This window comes from Talpa europaea (assembly GCF_964194135.1).
Source record: "Talpa europaea genome assembly, chromosome: 11".
In the NCBI taxonomy this organism is placed as follows: domain Eukaryota; kingdom Metazoa; phylum Chordata; class Mammalia; order Eulipotyphla; family Talpidae; genus Talpa; species Talpa europaea.
This window is the reverse complement of record NC_140078.1, coordinates 16,301,895-16,324,424: the sequence shown is the minus strand read 5'-3', so window position 1 is coordinate 16,324,424 and position 22,530 is coordinate 16,301,895. Positions and strand designations below refer to the sequence as shown.

The window sequence follows — 22,530 nt, the reverse complement described above, 5'->3', positions numbered from 1 at the left end:
GGACCGAAGTACACTGCTGAGGGGAGCAGTGGGTGGCAGGAGAGGTCTGCGCGCCATGTGGGACTCTCCTCCGGTGGCCGGGAGCAGCTGGGGATCGAACCGGCACTGCAGAGGCTGCAGGCAGCTTCGCAACCCAGGGCTCAACCGCTGCGCCACCGGGGAGGCCCACAGCATTCTTTTTTAAAGGGAAGCAGCTAAGATTAGGGCTAATTTTTCCAAGACAACCCTTCCTGACACTATGGTTCAAAGATTTTCCTAAAGTGAACAGACACACCAGGTGTGAAGATAGTCTCTTAAGAGTTTATTATAAACTAGTTTCACAGGCCACAAGGAAATAAAAGGACTATGTACAGCCTTACGGGAAACTGGCAGGGAGCTGAGGAGGGCCAAGATGAGTCTAGGGCCTTGGTGGGCGCATTCCCGGGGGAGGGGGCCCTGTAAGGGAAACCAGACAACCCGGTGAGACTCCGCGAACAACGGCATAACAAACAAACAGGTCTGTGGTAACGTGGCCCTGGGGAATCGGGCCCACGCTTCTGTGGAGCTACTTCCATAACTCTGTGGCCAAGGGTCAAAGAAGGCCTGAAGTAAGAGTAAGAAGTTTAGTCAGTGCCTGATCTGCAACTCAAATCCCCAGCCCTGCCCCAGCCTCCCACACCCTGCAGTTACCAAGCAACCAGAGGGATGTTAGGTGCTAACTCAGGACTTCCCGGGGAATGACTGGGTCTCTACTCTTAGAAAACCCATAGAAGGAAAACCCAAACTAGGGACACGGGGGGATCATTAAGTGTGGCCATGGTTATCTTAGAGGCCTCTGCAGTTTGGTGGAAAGAACACTGGTCTGGGAGTCAGGACTGGGAGCTCTCTCTGGGCCCCATCTAAAAAATGCAAGAGCTGATCTATGTCAGCATTTCTCAAACTAGAATTAAACAGCTATACATTATCAATAGTATAGCCAAGCCAAGAGGCCCCTTTAACTACTAGACACTTGTCAAACTAAAGGGCATAAAACAATTCCATGACCACTGTTGGGAACTCTCAAGATGCACTATTCACAGTGCCCTGCTGGACACTGGTAAGTCCCTGAAGGTAGGGCTGGCTCTGTTCTAAAAGGGAGGTGCCTGTTCTCACTTTCCTTTCTGGACAAGAATTTTCTTCCCAAGGCTTAAGGCCTAGGAGTCCAGAAGGTATGCTCAAAATACAATATTCCTTCCCATTCTCACCCCAACATTGCTCTAGGGAAGGAAGCCAAAGCCAATACTTACCTCTCATCCCTGGAGGAGGGGGCCGCATCCCCGGAGGGGGCATGCCCATTGGAGTTCCTCGTCCAGGAGGTATCCCCATTGGGGGACCCATGGGAGGCCTCATACCAGGAGGTGGGCCCATCATGCCTACAGGAGAAAAACCCCAAGAATACAACTCAATTGCCTTGAAAAGGTAACAGGAAACAAAGCTGTCCATCAAGTTCTGAGACAGATGGACCATTTCAGCCTCCCAGTCTCTTCTAGCAAGCTGGGATTTTGAGCCAAAGTAAGGCTCCCAATGGCTCTTGTCCAGCTTGTTCCACGGTCAGTCAGCCAGGCTGGATCTCAGAGTAATCCTGCTTAATTACACAAATTCATCATCAGTTTCAGTCACAGTTATGTCTCATCATGAATCCAGCTCAGGCATCTTTTATCAATTAGCAATTTCCTTGCAGGATCCTCACCTGGAGGGGGTGCCCCTCTGCCCATAGGTGGGGGAGGACCCGCACGGCCAGGTGGATACTGGGTTGGAGCCCCTGCAATACTGGCTGTGGCAGCAGCTGCAGCAGCTGCAACAGTGCCTCTTCCTTGTGGGGTCATCACCTAAGAGGACACATGAAAGGAGTTAGGCAGAAGAGTATAATGCAATGCAGTATCCCACTCCCTCCCCCAACCTGGTAAAGAAATGGCGGGAAGCAAATCCCCTAAAGCCACAACTCATGGCCTGAGAGAGGGCAGGCAGCAAATCCCCTAAGCTACAACTCTGCAAGTTGTAGCCATCTGCAAGAGAACATCAGTCTGAATGCCCAATTCCCTTCCTCCAGGCCTGAGTGAAGGTTATTAGAGAAGCCCCCTGCATTTTTTAATAACAAGAGGCTGTAAGAGAATGCATCTGAAATGCTGTCATGGAAAGATTTTACTCCAATACAGTTGGCTAATGTGTTTTTTATGAATCTCTAACAGCATCAACATACAACTTAAAATGGCAAGTTTTCTTTTTCACTGAGTCTCGGACCACACACAAAGCACAATGAAACACCAATAGCTTGGCAGTCACAGGCTGGGCAGTCCATATCTTCCTCATACCATGGATGCTCTACCTTCTATTTTAAACCAGAAGTTAGTGCCCTTCCCCAACTCACCTGTTGGGATGGCCCACCAACGCCACGGACTGGTCCAGCAAGCCCTGCAGGAGCCTGGGGCATGGGAACACCAGCTGGGATGCCTCTGCCAGCAGCCCTGCCAATCCCTGGGCCTCCAGCAGCTCCAGCAAGTGGCACTCGGGCAATGCCAGTCTAAACATAAAAAAAAAAAAAAAAAAAGCTAAAATACCTGTAGACTACTTAATCAGAAGCACACTTTCAAATACCACTGCCAAGAGAGTCCCTCAGATTTATAGGGTGTAGTAAATACGAGGACTTGACCTAGCATCAAAAAGACCAGGTATGCTCTGCTTCTCACCTAGCATCAAGTAATCCCACAATCTGGGACTGTTTCTTCATCTGCAAAGAACAGGGTTATGACAAAACTGTTGTGGTCATGAAGACATACAGTGGGCTACATCAGAGTAGCAAATTCTACTGGAAATAGATGCCAAGAGTTATGACTATGTACATATTCTCCGAACAATAAATATCACATCCCTTGCAGATATTTCTAACTGGAAAAAGCTTCAATATCAGAGTCCCAAATAAGTAACCCTGTACTCACTTGAGAAGATCTTTAAAGTCATTAACATTACTTTTGAAAGTATACAACTGGAAAAACATTTACTGTTATTGGCAGAACAAAACATTACATATGTGTTAAGTACCAAAAAAACCATATGTGGATAAAAATAAGTTAGAAGTATTGGGGGCTTGGGGGGCAATGTTTTGAAATAAAAAAGGGAAAATAAACGGTTAGTGTCTCTAAAGCCTCTTCTGTTTCTAGATGTAGACTGGGATTTGGAATCAAATTTGGAATCACAATTGAATCACATCAAAAGTCAGTTTAGTCACTTACTAGCTGTGACATCATGGTAAGCTAACTAAACCAGTTTATAAAATGAGAATTATTTATCTCAAACAATTATCATAAGGTTTAAATAAAATACTGAAGTGCTTGGCACACAACAGATGCTCAATAAATTTAACTATCACTCAACAGCTACATAAAATATACAATATTTTACTGTTTGGAGTTATGACTCTAAAGTCCAGTTAGACAGTCATTACATTAAGAAGTGATCCAGGAGGTTTTAGCTACCTCTTTGCCTAACTCACTATGTAAATCAACTTAGGAAAAAGGTGGGGCTTTTTAAGTTAGAAACCCTCAAATTCTAGTTCACTATCTCTATTCTAACTTACAGGGCAATCTCTTTAATGTTCTGTTTATTTATCTATGAAAGGGGGGACCAAACCAAAGGACGCCTGGGGTGGAATACAAGAAATCTTAACCCTGAGCCTGATTCATGGTAGGCCTCACTTCTAGAAGGATTCCTGGCCTTGCCCTGGCACTCTGCTCAACTTACATCTTTGGGAGGTGGCCCCTCTACTGTCATTGAGACCAGGTTCTCCCCTCGAAGTAGCACCAGGCCAAGGACTCGCTTCTCCTCTCTTTCTGCTTGTTTTGAGTTCTTTGGCCTAAAGAAAGGTTTAGGAGGAAGAAAAAAAAAGCAAGCATTAAAAATAGGGTAAAGTACATGATCACCTGTCTAGGGGCTTCCAAGATCTGCTTTATACTGAAAAATGATAAACTCTTCCTAACATGGCTCCTCTAGATAGTCTTCACAGGCTGCATTTGTAAACCCTTAAGTGCCTGTCACCAATGCCAAGAGGATGCACAGACAAAGAGATAGGACTAGAGTCAGGAAAGCCTAGCTCTAACTCACGTTATTCCATAAGCACCGTGAACGCCTTCTCTCAATCAAGTTTTTAGCTATAAGAGTTCCCTCCTTGCAGCTGAAGGCCTCATCAGTGTCAGGAGACAACCTAAACAATTCCTCAAGTCAAGTGAATCCCACTCACCCCACTGACAGGTGGTGTCCCTTTGGCACCAATGCAACCCCACAGGCCTGTAATTCCCTCCCTTGCCTCACATCAGAAATAGAAGCTACAGAGGAAATGGTAAGCACTTTAACTACCTAGAAATTACACCTCTGTCCTCAAAGCACAAAACCATATCTCCAAATACCAAGCACCACAAAAGGATGAACAAAATATAAACAGAAAATAAACACAATGAAAAACCAAAACAAACATCCTAAAAATAAAGACAAAATACCCTGATTTTCAAAAACAAATGTTTTGTTTCAATGATCTTTTACATTAATGGTGATTTTTCTGTGGGTGAACATTTTTTCTTTTCTGACTTACCAATTATATTATCAACCATAATACAACAATGGCTTGTCAACCATTTAATAAAAACAAACAAGATATCGAAATTTAGATATCTAAATCTAAATTTTTTGCATATACTTTTTCTGTATTTTTAAGGACTATTTCCTATTAAATGTTTTTTAACTATCAGAATAAAGTTAGATTCATTAAGAAAAGCAAGAGAACCATTTGGAATAGCCCAACTCTGATCTGTTGGCCCCTCTAATGTGTACCCGCCATTCCACCTTCCCTATCACATTTTCTTCGCCCTGTACTTCTTGACTTGCACAAAGAAAACAACAGCCCCGAAAGGAATCAATGGGAATTCACAGCCACTGACAACATAATGGACACTACATGTTGCAAAAAGAGAGTCGGATGATTATGGAAGTCATGTAAATTCATTGGGCCTCAAAATACCTTGAATGTAAAATAGGATGAAAAGCTAGACCACATCTTTTAATAGGCCAGAAGCTTAAGATCTGTAAGTCTTTTAAGAGTTATCCAGTAACTTATGGAATTGTAGGAAAGTAGAAAATACCTCTAACTGTTTCTATTTAAGTCAACAAAAATCACTGGCCCCAAACCCACATGGGGAGCTGAGCACTTACCCTGAAGAGGGTCAGAGGCTTCTTAAAGCAGTTTCAGACCAGGCTGCACTGGGAGAGCCCTCTAGGCTACAGCTTTACAATTAGGCAATGAGGCCAGAAAATCAAGTTCTCCCCCCTTACACACCTGTGGGGAGAACATGAGAGCCCTTTACCCCAATACCCAGGGGCACACAAAGTCAGAGAAACAAAAAGCCTAGCAGTCTTCCTTAAAACTTATACTAGAACTAGAAAACAAGCCTTGTTGGACTAAGGAAAGAAATTTCTTAGTGTCCAATGTCCCCATTAAATCTCCCCTCAAACAGGAAAGCAAACCGAGGAACCAGCTAGTTACCACCTATCGCTTGACCCACCCACCCAATCCACTTCCCCTCACCCAAATTCCTATGCCCCACCCCCCACAGCCCACTCCTCACTTGATCTTTCTGAACTCGTCACAGTCACAGAGGATCAAATTCATATGCTTGTCGAAAGCCTTGAAGGTGCCAATGAAGATCCGGCCATCTTGCAGGATGCACCTCATCCTGTAGTCGATGTGTTGCAGCATCTTGCTGCTCTTGCCCACAGTCTGCAAGGAGAGAGCAACGAGTTGAGACAGAGCACCGTCGGATCATCACAACCCTTGTCCTTCCTAGAAACTTCCACCATGATCATCTTTTCCATGTTTTTCTGTCTCAATAGATTTGTCACAGCCCTTCGTCAGGAGTTCTCCCAAGTCACCCAGTCACCTTTCTCATATAACAACTGCCTTATCTATGCAGTGTGGCTTTCAGGGTGAGAGGGTAGGGCGTCTCCACTTAACCCAATCACCCACACCTGAGACTGAGGCCTGTGCCACTGTGCAGACTGCAGGTGTGTGGCTCAGTGCTGTGGAACACCCGCGTCCCCATTAAAAAAGCTGAGCAAAGCATAAGCGTTGGAATGGGATTAGCACTACAAATCCAATCAATGAGAATTTTATTATGAGAAATGTGAAAACTGAATTCCCAAATTAAGAATTTGTGTCTCCAAAACCACCTCTAGGAGGAAAGTTTCTGATGGCCACATAATATTTACTTACTTAACCCAACAATCTTTTCTGCTTTGCAGCCTGTCATCCAATGTAAGTTTATTAAAATGGAGACAATGCGAACTGTTGGGTGCCCGTCAGAGTTTTATATTTCTCTCTAGAAATAAACAGCACGTAGTTTGTTTACAAGCCTTTCATCAGTCTGACTGGCGTGGGTCAGTCAACTCACTGAAGTGCCCTGTGCACAGCACTCTGCTTGCTGTCTGTTCATCTGTGAGTTTAGGCCAGAACAGATTTCTGAACCTGCAAGCATGTAGGTTTGAGACCCGAGTTACATGGTCCAGTCTGCCTCAGACTTGAATGGCCTTGTTGTCACACAGCTTCCAGCCTTTAAGGCAACACTTATGGGTCCACACCTGGTCTCCAGTTACATTTAGTGCACAGTTTATAAAGTACTGTGATAAGCACCATTTTCCTCATAATCAGGCCCATTGCTATTCCTATTTTACAGAGAAGGTCCGAGAGCCTGGGAAAGCTTGCCCAGTCTCATAGATAGGAAGCTGTGTTCGAATCTAGTTGGCCTGAGTCTACTTTTTTAACCAATTCTCCAGGTGTCCTGCTTCCAGATGACGCGAAACTTAGCAGCTACAGAATGGAATGATCTTTCTAAATACAACGAAATTCATGTCATTTTGCCGATTAAAATCCTTCAATGGCAAGCCCATCCCCAGCAGCCTAAGCAGCACACAAGGCCTTCAGTACCCTGGCTCCTGCCAATTCCTTCATCAAAGCTTCCACCTCTTCTTCCCGTTACCCCTCCAGGAGCTTCCAATCATGCTATATCCTTCGTGCTTTGCTCTTGTTCTTCGGGTTTATAACATTTGCTTCTCATTTTCGTTTGCAAAACGCCTGGCAAATCCGCCAGGGCTCTGTTCAGGAACCACCTACTCCAGAAAACACTGACCCGCCCCCACCGTTACTCTGACTTGACGCCGTTACCACACGGAATTGGAGTGTCCGTCGGCCCGTCTACACCGTGAACGCGGTGAAGGCAGGAAACATTTCATTGTGTGGCCCCAGCTGCTGCTCAGTCAGACGTACCCACACCTCTTAGGCTGAAGTGAGCTGAGTTCTTCCTCCGAACACCCTCCCTCGCCCTCCCGCCGTTCCCTCCTCCAGGAACGCTCTCAAGTTTCGGCCAAAAGTTCTGGCGCTTCTTTCCGCAACTCCTCAGACCCTCCCCCCCCCCCGCCAAGTCTGAGCCTCTTACCGGACATTCCCCCCTCCTCCTGCGGCTCCAATGCCACCTCCGAAACTCCAAACGTACATTATTCAGTAAAAGTTTCTTATTGCCTGCCGGATCCCAACCACTATGGCTCAAGCGGCCCGAAGAGCCGCGGTTCCTCACTCACCCCATCGAGCGCCCCAAGCCTCCGTCCCTCAAATCCACCCTTCCCCTCCCCCACCACCCCGAACGACCAAGGTCCGGGTAGCCCCTAGCGGGACGCAGGGGCTCGGCCCGGGCCTTCATGGCCAAGAGCCGCTCCAAACCACGGCCCCCTCCCCGATCAGTCACGAACCCCCCCTACACAACAAGCTCGGCTTTCGCGCCGCCGGGCTGCAGCTCCTCACCATGGTGGCGGTTTTGATGGCCCCGATTCCCGACGGATTCGCCTCCTCAGAGGCCTAGAAGCCCGCCAGCAGCCGGATTCCCGCCGCCGCCACCGGAAGTCCGACCTCTGGTAAAATGGGGCCGGGTAGAACGCTACTTCCGGCACAACGCAGGGACCTTAAGTTCCGGCCCGGGGCAAGGCTTTGCGCTCAGAGCGGGGCGGGGTTGGGCGGAGCTAACATCCAACTTGAACTTCCCACAGTGGTTTAGGCTGCGCTTTCAGTCCTGTCCCACTGAATAGTTTAAGTACGTTAATAAGCTGCTTCCGCTCGCCCTACTTCCCCAGTCCCAGCCCCAGCACCTTAACCTCTAGGTACCTATCTCCAGTCACTACATACACCCTCGCTCCTCTACAGCCACTGTTCTTGCTTTTCCATTGACTTGCTCAAGATGCTCCAGTCTAGTGCCTTTCTATTTGCTGTTGCCTCTACCTGGAGTGCTAGTCCAGGCAGTCGAGGCATAAACGCAGCTCAAGCCCTCACCTCTTTCAAGACTGAAGCTCATTTTCCCACTGAGGACTTTCCTGATCATCCTGTTTAAAACAGCAACATTTATTTTTCTCCATAACATTGATCTCTAACATACTATGTATGTTTATTTCCTTATCCTTCCGTGTTAGAATGGATTTAAAACAAAACAAGGACTCAATAAATTTTTTTTATAAATTTTATTGTTATATTCCCCATACAATTGCAGCCCCCCATTCTGACCCCAATCCCTCCCCTCCCGCCCCCGCCCCCCTAAAAGTGTCTCTGGTTCATAGTTTTTTGTTGATTTTGATTTTCACTTTCTTATAGTTATTCATTTTCCTGGTCCCTTATTTAAATTTTCTAGATTCCTGCTATGAGTGAGACCATCCGGTATTTTTCTTTTTCTTTTTGGCTTATTTCGCTGAGCATGATCCCTTCCAGCGCCATCCATGTTGCAGCAAATTGCATGTGTTTATCCTTTTTGAATGCTGAGTAATATTCCATGGTATATATGTACCACATCTTCTTGATCCAGTCATCTATTTTTGGGCATTTGGGTTGTTTCCAAAGCTTAGCTATTGTAAACAGTGCTTCTATAAACATAGGGGTGCAGGTGTTCTTTGGAATTGATGTTTCTGTGTCCTTTGGGTAAATACCTAGGAGTGGAATTGCTGGATCATATGGAAGCTCTATGTTTAGTAGGTCCAGAAATCTCCACACAGCTTTCCACAGTGGTTGGACCAGTTTGCACTCCCACCAACAGTGCAGAAGAGTTCCTTTTTCTCCACACCCTCGCCAACATTTGTTGTTGCTAGTTTTTTTAATATGTGCCATTCTCACTGGTGTAAGATGGTATCTCATGGTAGTTTTGATTTGCATTTCCCTGATGACAAGTGATGTTGAACATTTTTTCATATGCCTGTTGGCCATTTGCATTTCCTCTTCAGAGAAGTTTCTTTTAAGCTCTTCTGCCCATTTTTTGACTGGATTATTTTCTTTGTTGTTGTTGAGTCTCATCAGCTCTTTGCAGATTTTTGTGATCAGTCCTTTATCATTAGTGTTGGGTGCAAAAATGTTCTCCCAGTTGGTGGGGTTTCTCTTTGTTTTTGTTATTGTCTCTTTTGCTGTGCAAAAGCTCTTTAATTTGATGTAGTCCCAGCTGTTTATCTTTGCCTTCACTATCACTGCTTTGGGTGATGTGTCTGTAAAGATGTCTTTGATGTGCAAATCACGTAGTGTTTCGCCTATATTTCCTTCTATATATTTTATGGTTTCAGGTCTTATGTCTAGTTCTTTAATCCATTTTGAGTTGATTTTTGTGTATGGTGTGAGGTGGTGGTCAAGCTTCATTCTTTTGCATGTAGCGACCCAGTTTTCCCAGCACCATTTATTGAACAAACTTTCTTTGCTCCAATGCATATTCTTTGCTCCTTTGTCAAAGATTAGTTGACCATAAATCTGTGGGTTTATTTCTGGATTTTCTATTCGATTCCATTGGTCTGTATGTCTGTTCTTGTTCCAATACCATGCAGTTTTGATGATTATGGCTTTGTAGTATAGTTTGAAGTCTGGGAGTCTGATGCCTCCATTCCCTTCTTTTTTTTTCAGGAGAGCTTTGGATATTCGGGGTTTTTTGTGATTCCATATGAATTTCATCAATAATTGTTCTATTTCTTTGAAGAATGACATTGAAATTTTGATTGGAATAGCATTGAATCTGTATATTGCTTTTGGAAGGATGGCCATTTTAATAATGTTTATTCTTCCAATCCATGAGCAGGGGATGTCTCTCCATTTCTTTGTGTCTTCTTCTATTTCTTTTAACAGTGTTTTATAGTTTTCTTTGTATAGGTCCTTTACCTCTTTTGTTAGATTTATTCCCAAATATTTGATTTTTTTTGTTTCAATAACAAAAGGGATGGTCTTTTTGATTTCTTCTTCTTCAGATTTATTGTTTGTGTATAGGAAGGCTACTGACTTTTGCGTGTTGATTTTGTATCCTGCCACTTTACTGAACTGATTGATGAGTTGAATTAGCTTTTCTGTGGAGTTTTTGGGGTTCTCTATGTATAATATCATATCGTCTGCAAATAGTGATAGTTTGACTTCTTCTTTTCCTATTTGGATTCCTTGGATGTCTTTCTCTTGTCTTATTGCCCTGGCTAGGACTTCCAGTATTATATTGAAAAGCAATGGTGAGAGTGGACATCCTTGTCTTGTTCCAGATCTTAATGGAATTGCTTTCAGCTTTTCACCATTGAGGACTCAATAAATTTTGAATGAATCAATCAACCCATCCCATCCAGCCCCATGACTTTTAAACATTGCCTATATGCTCAAATTTCAGATTTATTCCTGCAACACTAGTCTCTTGGTTTATTTCTTGGCCTTTTATATACAGCGGTCTGCTTAACATGGATGTCTTCATAGGAATACTAAATTTAATCCATTGAGGATTTGAGGGGCCTCCCTGATGGGCTAGGGGTTAAGTCTCAGAGCTATCACCACTATAGTCTGAGTTCAATCCCCTCCTGGGAGCTGAACCACATGGCACAGCAGGCCTATCTTGTCTCCCCTGCTGCTCACCTCAGGATTATATTTCAGTAGATCCACTTGTTCTGCTCCCTATTCTGTCCCTGGTGAATCCTCTCAAATGCCCCCCTCACCTTTGGCCTACACCCCAGTTTTCTATGCAAAATAAAAATTAAACAACAATTGAAGATTGAATTCTTGATTCAACTCATTCTTCTTCCTCAAACCATGTCTTATCAATGTCCCCCATCTCAGAAGTCTCATGAAAAAGCAAAAACAAAATGGCAAACTTGGAAGTGTCTTTGATTCCTCTCTCTCTCCCATCTCAAAATCAACCCATCATCAAGTCCTGCGGACCCCACCTTCAAAGTATCTTGAATCTGACCACTGTCACCTGCTCCACTGCTCCACTGTAGTCCTAACCCCCATCATCTCTATCTTGGATCATTGAACAAGCCCCTAACTGTTTTCTTCACTTCCTCTCTTATTCTCACAGCAGCCAGAGGGATCCTTCTATAGTGTCCTAGTATCAAGTCAGATGACATCTGCCATGAAGTCTGAATCCTCGCCCACCCTTGTCTGCATGTGTGGAGTCCTTTTCTCAGTCTTCACAGGGTCTCCAGAGCCCTTTCATGAACCAGGGAGCAGGGGCTCTTGGGTCCTTCCCTCTGAGTCCCAGCAGGTGGAGCAAGGGACAACAGCTGTTTTGTTCCCAGCTTATCTGCCTGAGGTGTTGGAGGGTGGGATCAGACTGAGAGGCCCCAGGCCCCCTCCCAGGTCTGGTGACCTTCTGCCACCTGAGTCTTGAGGGCCATCAGGTTTCAGCTGGTTATGGGGCCTTTGCCTAAAGACAGGAAGCCTCTGCAGAATGGAGTGCTTGTTTCTCATTGGTGATTGGTTAGCCAAGCCTATTAGCCTGGGGGCTCAATAACAGGAAGTTTAGGCAAGAAATGTCTAGATCCAAGGGGCCTGTCTTGTAATGAATGCACTGTGAGTGGTTACACATTGGTTTGAAAGCTTTAGGTTAGCACTTTGTAATGACTTTACTACACTGTTATATAAACATTTCAACCATTACAATAAAAACTACTATGGTTATCAACATTTGCTTTTATATTTTCCCAAAGAATTTGTAAGCCATTTGAGGATAGGGATGATATGTTTATAAACTTATTGGTTTGGTTTGCAGAATCTCACACACACCATTCATATGAAAGAATACACCAAATTTATGCTAGAGAAGATTGCAGAGGGAGTGAAGCACTGTATCTAAGTGAATTATATATCCAGTAATATAAACCCCATCCCAAGAGTTGGAAAATATGCTCCCACTTTTTTTAAATGGAGATTTATGTGTCAGAGGAGCAAAGAAGGCAATACAAGATGCAGGAACTTGAGAGAGAAAAGTGAGCTCAAATCCTTATTCTGTATGGATTACGTAAATGTGACCAAGCACAAATCACAAACCCGTTTAGGCCAGACTTTCCCTCTGAATAAATAGTAGTGCCTTCCACCACTACCCTCTTTCAGCTGTTAAGAAATTATAGAGGGCCTCCTCTGGTAGCGCAGGTGGTTGAGCACAGCACTATGAAGCTGTCCGCATGCAGCCTCTGCAGCGCTGGTTCCATCCTGGCCAGCCAGCGAGGGTCCCACATGGCGCAGCAGACCTCTCCTATCTCTCCCGCTGCTCCCCTCAGCAGTGTATTTCCTCAGTCTGCCTGTTCTGTTCCCTGCTCTGTCTCTGGTGAATCCTCTCAACCTCCTGCGCATTTGGCCTGTACCCCGGTTCTTGTAGAAAGAAAGAAAGAAAGAAAGAAAGAAAGAAAGAAGAAAGAAGGAAGGAAGGAAGGAAGGAAGGAAGGAAGGAAGGAAGGAAGGAAGGAAGGAAGGAAGGAAGGAAGGAAGGAAGGAAGGAAGGAAGGAAGGAAGGAAGGAAAGAAAGAGAAAGAAAGGAAGAAAGGAAGAAAGGAAATTATAGAAAAATGTCATAATGTCTGAGTGACCTGCGAGGAACAGATATGAAACAAGACTGGCCATTAGAAATGACTGTTAAAGCTGGTTGATGGTATCTGAGGGCCATTATTACTATTCTCTGTATTTCTAAATATTTTAAAAAATTAAAAGATGTCCAGTGTAAAAGACACTATTAGGTAGTGTAGAATTTAATAACATGTTTAAAATATTTAATAATCTTTTTTCAAAAATATTACTTATGTTTTTACATTTCCTGGACTCAATATTAATCTTGGGTATGGTCTTCCATAAGGAAAGTTAAATACGCAAATGCTGGAACCAGTACAAAGTGCCTAACACTGTCTGACCCAGACGTGAACTACCTAAATGTCAGTTGCCAATTCCCTATTCTATTCAAGGAAGAGAATATAAATGTAGTCTCTGGAAAATAAGTTAGTGATTCAGGGGAAAAAAAAAATGCAGCCCCAACTCACTAGTCTTTGGGCCTTTCCCTCCTTTTCTTGGAACCAGTCAGTGGAACCTAATGGAAGCTTTGAGAAACACGGCTACCCAGAATGCTCTAAGCAGCTCCTCCAAGTCTGGGATGGGAGAAGTAGCCCTGGACTCAGCTGTGATCACAAAAGCATTCTCAGCTAAACCTGGAGCCAGGCTTTCCCTTTCCCATCTTCAGATCCTGGATAGCCGTCTCCTTTTGCCTTGTGATTTCAAGTCAATTTCGTCCTGGTCTCCATATCTTCAGAGCCTCCAAAGGCAAAATCTCCACCCAGTTTTGCTCTCCCCAATCAGAGGATTAGGCGATATCATGGTTCCAGAATCAGCCCAGAGTTTGCTTTGAAATTCTGCCAGAGGGCCAGGCAGAAGTTATTTCATCTCAAGATCAATTTTTGCTCCTAAGATTTCTCTGAACCTCGCTTGTAAAAACCCATCTTGTTTCCATGAAGCCAGGATCTGTGAGATGGAGAAGCAGTTTGACATTTGACTGTATTGTGGGCCCTACGCCTATGCCTCTTCAGAAGCCTGTCCTCCCACACCCTCCTTTCTCAACAAACATACTCTCCGTTGACAGCTTCCTTGGATTTTTTTTTTTTTTTACCTCATTCTTGTCTGGCCTGTAGACCTTCAAATATATATAAGCTTTTGTCATAGGTTTTTCTTTTTTTATCTTTGTTCCCAGTTATTTGTCCCAATTATTTGTAAAATGATTGTACTTCCTTGCCCTGACACCAGGGTCTTGTGACTTGCCTTAAATAATGAAATGTGGATAAAAGGGACAGCGTCACTTGTAAGCATTGTATGATTCATCATCTCTTGTGTTTTAACAGCAGAATGTTCCCAAAAGGGTCTTTGGTTCTACCGTTCAAGGTCAGTACTAAGGCCCACGTATAAAGGAGGAAGAATAAGACTGTAATTAAGGCTAGATTGCTGTGTGAGTCCTTGATATTTGAAAGTCACGTGTTATACTGAAGTATACATCAGTCAAAGCTGATAAACACAGTCCTCTTCCTCCTCCTACTGCTGGTGCAGCAGCTGATGTTTATAAACAAGCACTGTGCTAAGTGCAAGAGTTCCGTGCATCTTCACAACTCACCAAGAGGTAGACACTGCTGTATGTCCCATCCCACAGAGAAGACTAAGGCACTAAAAAGTGAGTTTATCTGTCCTTGATATCACAGTTGCCAAATATAGAACCAAGCCTAGACTCCAAAATTCTCATCCCAAAACCTTTTTCTTCACCACTATCTAAAATAATGCCCAGCTCAACAATGACTAAATGAAAAAACAAAGAATAAGCTTATGTCCATAGGGTTGAAATTTTAACCTGAAGATAGGGCCCTCAGAATGAAATGAAGAAACATTTCCAAAAGCATCAAGAACATAAGACGCATAGGAATATATTAAAGAGAGATGTGTAAACACTCTACACTGAGAACTACAAATAAACAGAGATACATCAAGTTTGTGAGTTGGAAAAATCAACATTCTTGCATCCTAGTCAGACTGATCTATAGATTCAACACAATCCCAATCAAAATCCTAGAAGACTTTGTTGATCAAAGCTAACTGATTTCAAAAAATAAAAAGTAATTGGAAATGAAAAGAACTTTGAATCATCAAAGCAAGCTTGAGAAAGAAGAATAAAGCTGAAGGCCTTACAATACATGACTTCAAGACTTAGTATAACGCTGCGCTTATCAAGACTATGTGGTGTTAATCAAAGTACAAACAAACACATTAATGGAACAGAAGAGACTGCCCAGAAGCAGACTCACTCTTATATGACTAATACATATTCCAAAAGGCAGCAAAACAATAACATGATAAAAAGAGAGTCATTCTAACAAATGGTACTACAGCAAGTACTACCTCAAACCTCAAACCATATACAAAAATTAACTTAAGATGGATCATAAATCTAAATGAAAGGACAAAACTTCTAACTTCTAGAAAAAGAAAAACATCTTTAAACTTCTAGAAAAAATCATGGAAGAATATCGTTATGACTTTGGTGTAGACAACAAATTCTGAAGCAGAACACAAGTTCCAGCAACTATAAATGAAAGCGATTTCATTTTAGTTCTCTGAAAGTCTCCATTAAGAAAATGAGAAGGCAAGCCTTAGATTAGCAGAAAATATTTGCAAAACATATGTTTGACAAAGATTAAGCATGATATGAAAATCCAGTTAAAACCAGGCTAAAGATTTGGATAGACACTTTAGAAAAGAAGACATGCAAATAGCCAGCAAGTACATAAAAAGACGATTAACATCAATGATCTTTAGCAAAGTGAAAATTGAAACCACTATGGATCCCATTACACATGCACATTAAAAGAGTCAAAACAATGAGTGACAGCATCTAATCATGACAAGAAGGATTTGACAGGAACTGAGTGTAGAATGGTGTAACCCCTTAGAGCAGGCAATTACTTATAAAGTTATTTCCTAAGTGAATTGTACTTACCTTGTGACTCAGCAATCCTACTCCAAGGCATTTACCAAAACAGAATGTATACACCCAATAAATTGGGCAAGAATGTTCACAGCAATTTTATTCATAACAGTTCCAAACTGAAAACAATTCAAAAGTCTAGCAACAAGAGAAAGATAAACAATTTCATTAGTTGGAAGACACAAAGTAGTAAAAATAAATAAAATACCAATACAGATAAAATTACATGCATGAATCTCAAAATATTCTACTTTTATGAAATTCTAGAACAGGAAAGAGTATTTTGTAGTGGTAGAAATCAGAATAGTGGTTACTTCAGAGGGTGGAGAAGAGTTCAGGGGCATAAAGAGAGTTCTTGGGGTGATAGAAAAGTTCTATATATTGTTTGGGGTGGTGGTTATAAAGGAGGACATAAGTCAAAATGAAATAAATGTTTAAGACGTGTGTGTTTTATTATATGTAAATTATACCTCAGTTGTTTTTGTTTGTTTAAGGGTAAATTAAAAGTCCTTCTAATGAAGTATTTTTTTAAAGATTTATTTATTTTAGCATACAAGCGGTGGGGCACAGGCCAGAGATGCAGGGGGGTGAGAGAATTCACCAGAGACAGAGTGGGGAACAGAACAGGCAGACTGACCAAACTACACTGCTGAAGGGAGCAGCAGGTGAGACAGGAGAGGTCTGCTGCGCCATGTGGGTAGATCCCTGGCCAGCATGGGATCAAATTGACACTGCAGAGGCTGCCGATTGCTTCATAGTGTGGTGCTTAACCCCTGTGACACTAGGGAGGACCCTTCTAATGAAGTATTTATGAGTAAAATGACATGATGTCTAGAAATAGTTTAAAGCTCTGGCATAAAGAGGTGGTGGGTGGGCTGGTCTGTAAAACAACCTTGAACTTGAGTTAATTTTTCCTTGCTGCTGGAAGAGGTGGCTTCACAGTTTATATTTGAAACCTTATGTGAAATTCCATTATGCAGAATTTACCACCAAAAAAAAAAGGCATAGACAGGGCCTCCCTGGTGGCGCAGGCGGTTGATCACAGCTCTGTGGGGCTGTCTGGAGCCTCTGCAGTGCCAGTTGGATCCTGGCCGGCCACGGAGATGCCCACATGGCGGGGCAGACCTCTCCTGTCTCGCCCTCTACTCCCCTCAGCAGTGTATTTCAGTCAGTCTGCCTGTTCTGTTCCCCATTCTGTCTCTGGTGAGTGCTCTCACCCTCCCGCACATCTGGCCTGTGCTCCGGTTCTTGTGAAAATACATAAATCTTTTTTTGTTTTTAAAAGGCATAGGCATTAATTATGTAATTTTGTTTTTATATTTTTACCTTAAAATGGAAGCCCTCACGCAGCAATTACATGTTCCAAAGATGTGTTGAATAAACTGACAGTGTAACACCTCCATCAGAGGTGACAAATAGAGAAACCCTGTCTGCAATAAGTCCCTTGGAGGGACACTAGAACTTTCCTGACCACTACTTGTACTGAAGCTCTGAAACGGCTTCAGAAAGCTGGAATACACTGTAGCACAAAAATGAAAAGTCAGCTACACTACAACTGACTTTCTATATGAATCATCTTGTTGTGGATGTTATTTCTAGGACACTAGAAACACTGTGGAGCCGTGTGGAATTTCCTAGAACACTCCACACAGCTCCGCGCCTATGTTTGCGCCAGCCTGCTGGATGCCTCACTTCTGCAAACACTGAACATCTGCTGAGTTGGCCACAGGCTGAGCTCCACCGACACCCGAGGAACATGATAAGCTCCAGGGATGCAACTCATTAGCCCATCCGAGGGGTAGACGCCCAGCGGGGCCCTCAGCCGTCAGTAAGTGGAGCTGTCAGTAAGTGGAGCTGAACACAGTGGGCAGGTGCCAAGTTTCCTTTCCTTCTCCTCCTGACCTGCTCCTTCTCTCCTGAGCCATCTCTTTGGCAAAACTAGCCCTTTTATCACCCATGGTTGATTTCAGGCTCATCACTGACATCACCCCTCCTGACACACCTTGCCAGGCACACCTTGCCGTCTACTTCAGTGCACCCTCCCAATTCATCAGCCTGTACCGGCTGGGCAGCAAAGACAACTGCGGGGGTTTTGCCCAGAGTCTTCCCACACCCACCCCCACCTGCCTTCCCCATACCACACGGTTGGTAAATGCTGACAAAACTCATGATGTACTTCAGAGCATGTAAGTGTCTGTGCATGTCCCTCTCCTTGAGAGGGCCAAAGACAGGCTGCCCCAGTAGATGCCTAAGCAGCATGCTGATTATTTCAAACTGAAAGAAATTAAGAGACAGAAGATCCAAGAATAATGGCTTTGCCTAATTATCTCCCTAAAGTCAGGAAATAAATCTTCTGTGGTGTCCTGGGAGGTGAGGGACACCTTATCGCCCCAAACTAGAGCTTGCAAGATCTGTTTTCAATGCATTTGTAGATAAGCCCTGCAAAATTCCATTTTCTTTAAACTGCAAAATTCTTTGTTCTGTCTTTGCCTCTTAAATTTATTAACCCCCCCTTTCTAGAGACAATATAATCTCACTAGAAAGAGGAGATGATAGATTCCATTGTTATATGTGTGGACCTCTGTATGCACCTAATTAAAGTTTGCCTTTTCTCTTGCTCATCTCTCTTATGTCAATTTAATTATTTTCCATCCTTACAGACCTAGAAGGGTAGAGGAAGATTAACTTCCTCTCCAACAATCTCCTGCTTGGATTCCCCAGGCAGCATGCCCTTGTATAAACCATTTCCATTTTTACCAGAGAACTCTTCCAGGCACTGTCATTCCCATCTGAGTGTTTCTCTGACATCACGCAAGTCATTGTGGGTATTTCAGTCTTCAAGATGATTTTTATGTCCTTCAGACTTTAAGGAAGCTTCAATTAATATTGTCAGCTAGCAAGGTGGTAGACTTCCTCAAGTGGAAATTCTCCAGTCCAAAGTCTAGCTTCTATTCCACTACGTTCTAGCTTCTATTCCACTGTGTGACTCGGGCAATCTCACAAGAGCATGTTCAATTAATATTGCTTACAGAAAAGAAAAAATATTGCTTAAAGGGCAGATTACATGCCTCTGTTTCATAATAGTAGGTAGAGGAAATTTTCCCCAGTCAAATACAATTTCCATTCCCCGAATACCATCAGGTAAATACACAAGCACTTCATATAAAGCCTGTGCAAACATTTTGCCTCAAACCCATCAACCTTTACATTCATAACTGTAGTCTCCATCATGACCTCACCAACAGGTGATCTTTATCTCAATTTTGGTACAACTACTGACCCAAGCATTTTCTGATCAGGTTTCTCATTGCAATTTTTGCTTTCCAGCTTTTTTTAGCTTCCTCAAATGGGGGTTGAAAGAGAAAAATTGTTTGGGATCTTTTAATATTTGGGTCTTTTTGGTCCACTTGGTAGTGATGTATTAAAACTCTGTTTTAGGGCCTCCCTGGTGGCGCAGCGGTTGAGCGCTGGGTTGCAAAGCTGCCCGCAGCCTCTGCAGCGCTGGTTCGATCCCCGGCTGCTCCCGGCCACAGGAGGAGGGTCCCACATGGCGCGCAGACCTCTCCTGCCGGCCGCTGTTCCCCTCAGCAGTGTACTTCGGTCCTTCTGCCTGCTCTGCTCCCCGCTCTGGCTCTGGTGAATTCTCTCACCCTCCCGTGCTTCTGACTGTACCCAGTGTTTGTATAAATAAATAAATAAATCTTTGGGAAAAAAAAAAAGTCATCGGAAGAGAGGGTGATGAGAAAGGAAATTCAATAATGCTTCCCAAACTAAGTTTTGATTTGGCAACAAGTATATAGGGTGCCAGTAGGAAAGGGATCCCCTAAACCACAGCATTTACCACAACCTGGGTTATAAGCTTATTCCGCAAGTGAATATCTTCATAAAGTCAGCCTAAATGGCTTGCCTATGGAGCAGATCGGCTACTTCATCTGAGTTATTTCTATTGGTGTTTAAAAGCTAATAGTCTCTTCAGAGTGGAAAGGCAATTCAGACAGAAAGAGTAAAATGTGGATACTCAGAAATTAGATTTATTATCAGAAATTACCTTTATGTCAAAAAAACTAAGTATACACTCAGGCAAACACCTAATTACAAAACATCTGGCATTTGTCCTGTTGAGTCACCCTCTCCTGGTCCTGTGAGACCCCACCTGACTTGAAGCCCAGCCCCCTGGCATTCCTGAGCTCAGGATATAGATCCTCACTTCACTTCAGTGGCTTTGGAATCCACATGTCTATATCAATTCGCACACATATGTAATTAAATTTGTTTTTTTTTTCCTCCTAATATCTCTTGTGTTATTTGGATTGCTTGACCAGTCTGAGAAGACCCCAGAGGAGAAGGGAGAAATACCCACTCCTTTCCATCAGGGTGATAAAAACATCCTGGAATTAGATAGAAATGGTGGTCACACAACATTGTGAATGTACCAAATGCCACTGAATGGTACAACTTAAGATGATGAAAAAGAAAGCTCGTTGCTTCTGTTAGAATCAATCAAGATAAACACCATTTTTACATTTTTACAAAGCCGCAGAACACTCATTAACCTCAAATGCACTTTCTTCTTATGAGAGTAAATGAAATGTAACTAAGCAGTTTTTATGAGAAAGAGTTTGAATCAAATGCTGATCTCAAAAGAACCTTCCAAAGGATTCCAAAGTACATGAAAGTCCTCAAACTTCTCAGATGTCAAAATTTCTCTTATTGGAAGTTCAAAGCAATTACAGTGAATCAAAGCAGTGTACGTGAGTCCATAATCACACAGGTATTCAAAAAATAACCTTCTTGCTCCTAGTCAAATCAAAGTAATATGAATCTAGGTAGTATTGAAAAAAATTAAGCAGCCTAATGTAAGGAAAATCAATATCATATGTATTTTTAAAGAAGCCGTGTTTGTAAATACAAGCTCATTCAACTCAATTTTGAATAAGCTAATAAGATATTTCTGATTAGAATAAACTGAGATTTACATAAACTGTATCTAAGCAAACAAAATGAGAAACACACACTCATCACAAGTACACTTTCATACTGTGTTCCAAAATTTGTTATGACATTTATAAAAATGAATCAAATATTGTTCTTAATTTTCAGAGGTAATCAAAAGCATGCCAAAGATTTCTTATTGAGGTATGGAGGAATTCTAATGAACCAGAGCAGGCTTCGTGTAAACAAATCCATAATCACACACTATTTTAAAAGACCCTTTTTATTGAGAGTTAAGACAAACTGACACTGAGTACTTCTGAAATCAGCACAGATTCACTTATTCAAACCATTCAAAAGTACTCAAAAATACGAAAGTATTCAAAAGCCCTGAAATTCTTTAGTTCTTTTTTTCTTGTTGAAATTACTACTGCTGGGCCTCCCCAATGGCGCAGCGGTTGAGCACTGGGTTGCGAAGCTGCCCGCAGCGTCTGCAGCGCCGGTTCGATCTCTGGTCACCGGAGGAGGGTCCCACATGGCGTGCAGACCTCTCCTGCCGCCTGCTGCTCCCCTCAGCAGTGTACTTCGGTCCTTCTGCCTGTTCTACCCTCCGTTCTGGCTCTGGTGAATTCTCTCACCCTCCCACGCTTCTGACTGTACCGCGCTTCTGAGTGCTTGTATGAATAAATAAATAAATCTTTAAAAAAATTTTTTAAAAATTACTACTGCTAACTGGATAACCAGATAAAATAGTGGTAATTTGAGGCACATGTATATTTTGAAGCTTCTCTTTTACATACTCTGGTTACTCTAATTATGTCTAGTTATCTACTGACGCTGGGTGATCCCATCTCTACTAGTCACTAGTTCTCACTAGTTTTATTAAGAAGGGCTAAGCAGTGTTAAGAGGAATGTTGCCTTCAGAGGATCTTTGTTGACCCTGTAACCTTGACTTTCACCCTGGACTTGGACTACACACAAACCCACATTCGTTTTGATTTTATTTCTCTGAAGATGGATGGCAGATTCTGAACTTGTTTGAACAAACTGCTTGGTTTCATCTAAACACATCCAAACTCCCAATAAGATATTTTGTTTGAATGTTCCTCACCCTGAACCTAGACCTTAGTTGCAAGTGTGATTTCCTGCCTGTTTTCAACTACTCTGCTAAACTTCATATTGATTTTATCTATGTTACCCATGGAGTGGGAGGTACAGACTGCCTATGGGATTCGAAATCCAGACCAGCCTCTGAAAGAGGGAGTGTGGACCCAATCTGGGGAGGCTCTGAGAACTTCTGGGTCAAGAAGCAGAGACTTAGGCTGTGTTGCAGAAAGCGAAATGTAGCCTCTGAGACAAGATCTCTGCAGCCAAAATTGAGACCAAGCCTCTGCAAGCATGGACTAGCCACTGGGCCATGTGTGGGGACTTAACCTCTGCATGGAAAAGTGGGGTCTGAAATGGGAGATGAGAGCTTAGCTTCTGGTGAGCACAGGTTTAATGAGAGTTAAGGAATTGTCCCTGTTGACATAGGTCACCCTGAACACCTAGTTTTTTGCCCATGTATAAAAACCTAGATGAGGTATATATGATACGTTTCCTCGGGAGATAAGGAATGGTTGACAGGGTTGATTACTAGCAGTGGAGGTCAGAAGCAGCCAGCATATTCCTGAAGGCCCCTCCCACACTAACAGCTCTTGATTACTTCACCTTACGGTCCCCTTGAGGACACAGTTTCTTTGGAAATGGCAGTTTCACTGTCTCCTCTTCTTGTCAC

The 22,530-nt window shown here is 43.0% G+C and overlaps 1 protein-coding gene across 2 annotated transcripts; it reads right to left on the bottom strand.

Moving 5' to 3' along the window:
* Nucleotides 1-397: 397 nt before the first annotated feature.
* On the bottom strand, nt 398-5,782 carry SNRPB (small nuclear ribonucleoprotein polypeptides B and B1; the record flags this gene model as incomplete). Of its 2 annotated transcripts, none has more annotated exons than XM_084247533.1 (6): nt 398-435; nt 1,266-1,391; nt 1,709-1,847; nt 2,387-2,539; nt 3,757-3,868; nt 5,631-5,782. In XM_084247533.1, 6 exons carry the CDS (start codon nt 5,759-5,761, stop codon nt 398-400), a joined length of 699 nt encoding a protein of 232 aa, XP_084103659.1. The 2 variants fall into 2 exon arrangements, with proteins under 2 accessions (XP_084103659.1, XP_084103658.1); XM_084247532.1 differs by having other exon boundaries at nt 433-582; nt 5,631-5,761.
* Between the last annotated feature and the right edge of the window lie 16,748 nt (nt 5,783-22,530).